The sequence below is a fragment of the Polypterus senegalus genome, chromosome 10 (genome assembly GCF_016835505.1).
Source record: "Polypterus senegalus isolate Bchr_013 chromosome 10, ASM1683550v1, whole genome shotgun sequence".
NCBI lineage: Eukaryota > Metazoa > Chordata > Cladistia > Polypteriformes > Polypteridae > Polypterus > Polypterus senegalus.
In genome coordinates this window covers 5,304,575-5,312,868 of record NC_053163.1, presented here as the reverse complement: position 1 = coordinate 5,312,868, position 8,294 = coordinate 5,304,575, and the positions used below count along the sequence as shown (strand labels likewise).

At 43.5% G+C, this 8,294-nt stretch overlaps 1 protein-coding gene across 1 annotated transcript in view; it reads left to right on the top strand.

Annotated features, from left to right (window-relative positions):
• The first annotated feature begins 7,438 nt into the window (after positions 1-7,438).
• Positions 7,439-8,294, top strand: part of kat8 (K(lysine) acetyltransferase 8) — a 46,538-nt gene continuing 45,682 nt past the window's right edge. Inside the window, exon 1 of the mRNA XM_039764984.1 lies at positions 7,439-7,788. Within this exon, the coding sequence (XP_039620918.1) occupies positions 7,473-7,788 (316 nt within the window). The 5' untranslated portion in view covers positions 7,439-7,472. The remainder of the gene's footprint in view (positions 7,789-8,294) is intronic.

Below are 8,294 nucleotides of genomic sequence, written 5' to 3'. Positions count from 1 at the left end.
TGAATGCTGGTGGGCAGGTGCTGCCTTGGCCCGTCTTCTTCGCCGACCCTGAAATGCCACAGGGCAGGGGGATTCCCAAGTTCAGTCCTGGTGTACCACTGATGAAATTCCAAACAACTTTACAAATAAATGGTTGTCTCACTTCTTAAGGGATCTGATTGTTTAGTCTTTTTCTTCTTTTATTTTGCAAACAGAAATATGTGTGCTAGTGCAGTTACACGTAAAGACACATTCTGAAATTTGCATTTTGTTGCCATATCTTTAAATTTTAAAAATTCTTTTTTGATAGATAGATAGATATGAAAGGCACTATATGATAGACAGATATGAAAGGCACTATATGATAGATAGATAGATAGATAGATAGATAGATAGATAGATAGATAGATAGATAGATAGATAGATAGATAGATAGATAGATAGATACTTTATTAATCCCAAAGGGAAATTCACATACTCTAGCAGCAGCATACTGATAATAACAATATTAAATTAAAGAGTGATAACAATGCAGGTTTAACAGACAATAACTTTGTATAATGTTAACGTTTAGGGGGGTGGAATTAAAGAGTCGCATAGTGTGGGGTCTCCTCAGTGTGTCAGTGGAGCAGGATGGTGACAGCAGTCTGTCAATGAAGCTGCTCCTCTGTCTGGAGATGATCCTGTTCAGTGGATTCTCCATGATTGACAGGAGTCTGCTCAGCCCGTCGCTCTGCCACGGATGTCAAACTGTCCAGCTCCGTGCCTACAACAGAGCCTGCCTTCCTCACCAGTTTGTCCCTCTTCTTTATGCTGCCTCCCCAGCGCACTACCGTGTAGAAGAGGGCGCTCACCACAACCGTCTGGTAGAACATCTGCTTATTGGAGATGTTGAAGGACGCCAGTCTTCTAAGGAAGTATAGTCGGCTCTGTCCTCTCTTGCACAGATCATCAGTATTGGCAGTCCAGTCCAATTTATCATCCAGCTGCACTCCCAGGTATTTGTAGGTCTGCACCCTCTGCACAGTCACCTCTGATGATCACAGGGTCCATGAGGGGCCTGGGCCTCCTAAAATCCACCACCAGCTCCTTGGTTTTGCTGGTGTTCAGGTGTAGGTGGTTTGAGTCGCACCATTTAACAAAGTCCTTGATTAGGTCCCTGTACTCCTCCTCCTGCCCACTCCTGATGCAGCCCACGATAGCAGTGTTGTCAGCGAACTTTTGCACGTGGCAGGACTCTGAGTTGTATTGGAAGTCTGATGTATGTTGGCTGAACAGGACTGAAGAAAGTCCAGTCCCCTGCGGTGCTCCTGTGCTGCTGACCACAATGTCAGACCTGCAGTTCCCGAGACGCACTTACTGAGGTCTGTCTGTGAGATAGTCCACTGGTGCCACCAGGTGTGAATCTACTGCCATCTCTATCAGCTTGTCCCTAAGGAGCAGAGGTTGGATGGTGTTGAAGGCGCTGGAGAAGTCCAGAAACATAATTCTTACAGCATCACTGCCTCTGTACAAGTGGGAGAGGGATCGGTGTAGCATGTAGATGATGGCATCCTCCGCTCCCACCTTCTCCTGGTATGTGAACTGCAGAAGGTCGAGGGCATGGCGGACCTGTGGCCTCAGGTGGTGAAGCAGCAGCTGCTCCATTGTCTTCATCATATTCTTTTGAATTCACCTTTTGGTGTGGATTTTACTCTTAATTGAATCCAATTATTGATGATTACTAATGAACAATATAGGCAGGGGTGCAAATGACTGAATACTCAAGGGAAGAAGCCACTTCAATGAGCTCATGAATAAGAAAAGGATTAAATGACCAGAATATAAAAGAAAAAACAATGTCTTAAAAAGGAAGACTCGGTTTTGGCTCACTGGCATGAGAAAAGCCCCTCATATGATATACAGTACTATTTGAACAATAATTCATGTTACACACACACACACAAACACACATGAATGCTTGTTACATTTCCCTAAAAATCAAGCAAACCTATTGTGTAATGTCTGGATTGACACAAACAAAATGGCAGCAACTGGGAAATGACAGCGTTTTGGAAAAAGGCAGGAATCCAGATATAAGCAGACGATGGGGTGGATGAACACCTACAGTTAAAGGTGGTCAGCAGGGCTGAACTTGAGGACCACTTACCGTATATACTCGCAGATAAGCTCTCCTGTGGATAAGTCGGGCCTTGAATTTACTGTATAATTTCCAGTATTTTATAATGTCGGTCATATAAGTCGAATGCAGAAAACTCCCGCTATCGGTCCAAGAGATTATGATATGCTAACACCCACCTGAGAGAGTAACCACGGAGCACACTGCCTTTTATTTCTATGTATTGTGCCTACGTGACCACAAATACTCAAACTGTTCTGAAGCGACGTTCGCACTGATTTGTGTTTTTCGCATCTCACACCCTCATACACCTTTATCGTGAGAGCATCCCTTATCTACAGTGGAGCGTTCGATCAGAAGAAAATATGAAGCTGCTATTAAATTAAAAGTCGTTGAAGCCGCTAAAGAAATTGGCAACTGCGCTGCTGCAACAAAATGCAATGCATCTGAGAAACTGATGTGAGATCGGAGGAGGTAAGAAGGGGGGCGTTTTGACAGCCTAAAAAACACACGTCGTCTTTGTTTGCCCAATTTTAAACTTTAGGAGCCTGAGCACGAAGGAGATCTCAGCCTCTTGGGCAAATTTAGATGCAAAATATCCAAAGGATCGGTCACGTCATTTGAAAGATGAGATGATTCACGTCACAAATGTGTATGATGCAGATGTTAAGGTCCGAAGGTGAGCACTGTGACCGTTGATATCATATCGTGAGATACACATACAGAAAAAAAAAAAAACGTAGCAAAAAAGATACGTCGACTCTGTTAGTAATTTTAATTCAGAGCTACCAGACCCTCCACACATCATGAGACACGACATGCGATACGATATTATATAAATTTAATTACGATCACGTGAAATTTCAATGTGATTGACGTCAAGCTTGAGTGTAGCATGGCCACGTCACTCGATCAGCTTGGGGAGGCAAAATTATCGTAGTACGGAGCCAGGGGGCCCAGCTGATCGGCCATAATTGTCAGGGGCCCAAGATTTTCTGGCAGCGGGGCTCTTTAACCGCAGCTTTGCACTAAACCAGCGTTTTTCAACTTTCACGTATTTGCAACCCGAGCTTTCATAACAGTTTTAATCACGCCCCCCTAACGTTTTTTTGAAAGGAGCCCACTAATACCAATTTGTTCTTTTTTAATTAATGATATATCATAGATGCATATTTTACTATACCTACTTAACTTTTATCGACATTTATCTAACTCTCTATTTATTTTTCTAGTATCAAAATGTAATTTAACTTAATTTATTTTGGTTTCAATAGATGTATTTTTCATATTTTTGATTCTTGTTTTCTTTTTTTCACATCTTCGCACCCCCCTTTTTGTTACTTTGCGCCCCCCCTAAGGAGGCCCACCCCACAGTTTGAGAACCACTGGCCTAAACACTTCACCGTATGCCCGGCACAATTTTTACACTGGATCTCCTAGATCATTTACCTTGGACCAGAATAAATTTAAAGCCTTTATCTATATTTTGACCCATTAGTGCTTGTCCTTTACCAAGGGCAATAAGAAACAGAAGCTGACATATTCTGCTCACCTAATTGCTCCTTTTTCCCAAAAACTCTAATGGCTGATCGGTATATGTTTTCAAAACAACATCACAAGGCTGTAATTTTACATTCTTTCTCTGGGAAATAACGGACATTGTCGCCTCAGTGTCCACTTCTGTACACATTTTAATGCCATTACACCTTATCATCACACGGTATGGCCTTCTGCACTCTCAGTCTGCTTTAACACAATAAAGGTCCATTATGTTTTGCTCCACTTCATTCACTAACTAACAAAGGTGCAGGACCCTTCTGCATAGAGGGTTCAGAATCCACCATATTTAATTCCTGTTCACACTGTCAAGCTCCCTCACGCTCTCTGCCCTATCTGGGCCCATCCTTTAACATACTGGTCCCGGTACCCTTGCTGATGCCCAGAGAGGAACTTTTCTGTGTGGGTGAATCATCCCAGAAATTAGACTGAAGTAGAGTATTTTTTCATTTGATTATTAACTGGTGGTCCAGGCTCCCTAGGAGTTACCCCCATACGGTTTAAAATTCTAATAGAAGCATGTGGGGTATCGTTTTTGACTACTTCAACATCAGTGATTACAAATATGATGTTATTTTTGACTGCTCATCCTTTACTAGGCCCTTATGGATCGTTATCAGAAAGTGAAAATGACAAATTTCTCTTACAATTGAGAATACTTAGACTTTAAACATTTGAACAACACAAAAACACAGAGAGAAAAAGCCAAATCTGACATCATGCCACACAAAACTCAAAAACCGGGCTGGACAAAATTATTGGCACCCTCAACTTAATATTTGGTTGCACGCCCTTTGGAAAAAATAACTGAAATCAAGCGCTTCCAATAACCATCAACAAGCTTGTGACGCCTCTCAACTGGAATTTCCGACCACTCTTCTTTTACAAACTGCTCAAGGTCTCTCAGATTTGAAGGACGTCTTCTCCCAACAGCAATCTTGAGATCTCTCCATAAGTGTTCAATCGGGTTTAGATCCGGACTCATTGCTGGCCACTTCAGAACTCTCCAGCGCTTTCTGGGTGCTTTTAGAGGTATGTTTGGGGTCATTGTCCTGCTGGAACACCCATGACCTCTGACACAGACCCAGCTTTCTGACACTGGGCCCTACATTGCGCCCCAATATCTTTTGGTAGTCTTCAGATTTCATGATGCCTTGCACACAGTCAAGTCAGGGCAGCAAAACATCCCCAAACATCTTCGACCCTCCACCATGTTTGACTTGTACGTACTGCATTGTTCTTTTCTTCGTAGGCCTCATTCCGTTTTCTGTAAACAGCAGAATGATGAGCTTTACCAAGAAGCTCTACCTTGGTCTCATTTGTCCACAAGACATTCGCCCAGAAGGATTTTGGCTTCCTCAAGTACATTTTGGCAAACTCCAGTCCGGCTTTTTTATGTTTCTGTGTCAGCAGTGGGGTCCTCCTGGCTCTCCTGCCATAGCGTTTCATTTCGTTCAGATGTCGACGGATCGTTCGAGCGGACACTGTTGCACAGCTTGAATATGTTTTGAAGTTGATTGGGCTGTTTGTCCACCATTCGGACTATCCTTCGTTGCAGTCCTTTTTCAATTTTTCTCTCCCGTCCACGTCCAGGGAGATTAGCTACAGTGCCATGTGTTGTGAACTTCTTGATTATGTTGCGCACAGTGGACAAAGGAACACGAAGATCTCTAGTGATGGACTTGCAGCCTTGAGATTGTTGATATTTCTCCACAATTTTTGTTCTCAAGTCCTCAGACAATTCTCTGCTCTTCTTTCTGTTCTCCATGCTTAGTGTGGCCCACTCAGACACACAACAGAAAGGCTGAGTCAACGTTTCTCCATTTTAACTGGCTTCAGGTGTGATTCCTATATTGCCACAGGTGAGTTCAAACGAGCATCATATGCTTGAAATAAAACGATTTACAGTACCCACAAAGGTGCCAATAATTTTGACCAGCCCGGTTTTTGAGTTCTGTGTGGCATGATGTCAGATTTGCCTTTTTTTCTCTGTTTTTTTGTGTTGTTCCAATGCACATAAAGAAAATAAACATGTCTATACCAAAACATTTGGAATTGCAACAATTTTCTGGGAGAAATGGCGCATTTTCTGGGAAGATTCCAGGGGTGCTGATAATTTCGTCCCTGACTGTACATTAAAGTGCACATTCAATATTTCAATCAAACATGTGATGCAAGCAACTGTTCTTGCTTTTTATGTACTTCGACTTCAGGAAGCCAACTGTTACATTTCTAATTAGGGCGGCTTAAGGTTGAACTTTGTCTTAAAAATGTCTTGTGTTTCCTATTTCCTATCAGCGTATAAAGTTATTTTCACACACGCTTACGCGTTATAAGCAGATGTTTATGATTGTATCTGCTTTATCTGTCACAACTTTGAATGCAACGACAGAGACGTATGTCCGTATGTAACACGGGACTCTCCCGCGCTTTTGTGACCTTCAATGACTGCACTAATTTCGTTCACTTTTAATGACCTACTTAAGGGATGGTGAACTCCGGGCCTGGAGTGCCACAGTGGCTGCAGGTTTTCATTCTAACCCCTTTCCTAATCAGTTTTCACTGCTAATTAACGTTTTCCCCATCACTTTAATAGCCCTGTTAGAAGAGTTCAGCCTTCTGAATTGATTCCTTTATTCATTAAATGACAGCCAAGCAGAAATGAAATGTGAAACAAGCCAACAGATGATCAGCTAAACTGGGGCTTCAAACTCCAACCAATTTTACTTCAATCACTTTCTTAATGAGAAGCCAGTTCTTGCTGTTAATTCCATGGCTTGTTGCTGCTCTCATTCTGCCACAGCACACATTTCAAAAAACTGTTATTTTTCTGTTCTTTCGAAGAGCACCATCAAAATGTTTTGGTGACCTGAGTCAGCAGCCTTACCAAGACCATCACCTCTCTTTAATTTCAGATATTGTGTAATGGGCACGGAGCGGCACAGTGGCACAGTGGTAGCGCTGTTGCCTTGCAGTTAGCTTCCCGGGCCCTCCCTACGTGGAGTTTGCATGTTCTCCCTGTGTCTTCGTGGGTTTCCGCTGGGTACTCCGGTTTCCTCCCACAGTCCAAAGACATGCAGGTTAGGTGCACTGGAGATTCTAAATTGTCCATAGTGTGGGTGTGTGTGTGCCCTGCGGTGGGATGGCACCCTGCCCAGGGTTTGTTTCCTGCCTTGCACCCTGTGTTGGCTGGGATTGGCTCCAGCAGACCCCCATGACCCTGTAGTTAGGATATGGCGGGTTGGATAATGGATGGATGGATGTATGGATGGATGATGGATGTAATGGGCACAGGGGAGCTGGTCATGTGGTTGGCTTGTTTTGTGTCTCATTATTGTTTGGCTGCTAATTAAAGAAAAAGTAACAACTATGGGGCGTGAGTCAAGTTAATTAAAAGAAGTAAATCAGCAGCAGAAACTGCTCACTAATTAAGAAGATGTTAAGAATGAAAACCTGCAGCCACTGCAGCACTCGAGGCCTGGAGTTCGCCACCCCTGCCCTAGTTGTTTTCTCCGCGTCGGTTCTCATTTGCATACAGACCCGCCTACAAGGCTGACTGACGTCGAACTTACCAATCGCTCCGCTTCCATAGATTCACCGACCCGCCTCTCACTGTCTTCATCGCGATTTTAAAATGATACCGCGTATTCTCTACTTTGACCCGCCCTACCACAAAGAGTGACAGCCAAATTACCCAATCAAGAATAAAAATACACGTTGGCTCCGCCGATAATCGTGATTGACGGCATCTTTTCCCTATCAGCCTGACTCCTCAGTGCACGGCCTACTTATTCTGTACTGGCGCACCACAACAAAGATGGCGTTGGTCCCGCACGATCTTAGTAGCGTTTTGGATGAACGCATGGAAACCGAGTCGGAGCCAACTAGCACGGGGGAAAGAGGGGAGAGTGAGTCTGGAAGGGCGGTGTCTTCGAACGGTAGCGGTGGTGAGGAGGATGAGGGCCTAATGTCACTGCACCGGGCTCTAGAGGGCGGCGAGCGGGGGACTGTGGCCTCGGGCTTGACTGTGCAGCAAACCGGCTTGACTGGGGGTTGCGGCGGTGGCCGGGAGCAGGAGGTGTCGGTGGAGATCGGCGAGACTTACTTATGCAGGCGGGCCGACAACACATGGCGTGAGTATCTGGTGTTCAAGATGGCAACACAAAGTCATTTCTTGTTATTTGTAATTGAGCTCTCTTTTTATGTTTAGAGTTTAACTAGAAAAACTACACCACAGAGGCCTATTTATTATATTGCACAGCGGAACAAAGTGTATGGAACTAATTTTAAACCGAATTACTTCAGTTTCCTAGATGTTGAATATTTTGTTTTTGAAATTATGGACTAAAAGACGTGAAACATTTAAAAAAATAACTGAAATAAAATGCAGCCTTATGTGCTGAACATTTGAAGGAGGGTTAATTGAACATAAACCTTTGGAAAATGATAGATGTAGCTCCATGCTTGGCCTAAATGATTTGTTTGGGGACAGCAAAGTTATTTAAATCAATTGTAATTAAGGAACACCATTTAATGGATGAAATCCCATAATCGTGGAGAATATGAAGTGCATTAAATTGTGGGGTTTGTAGATAACTGGATACATAAATTGGCCCAGTTGTGCCTGAGATTGTACCCC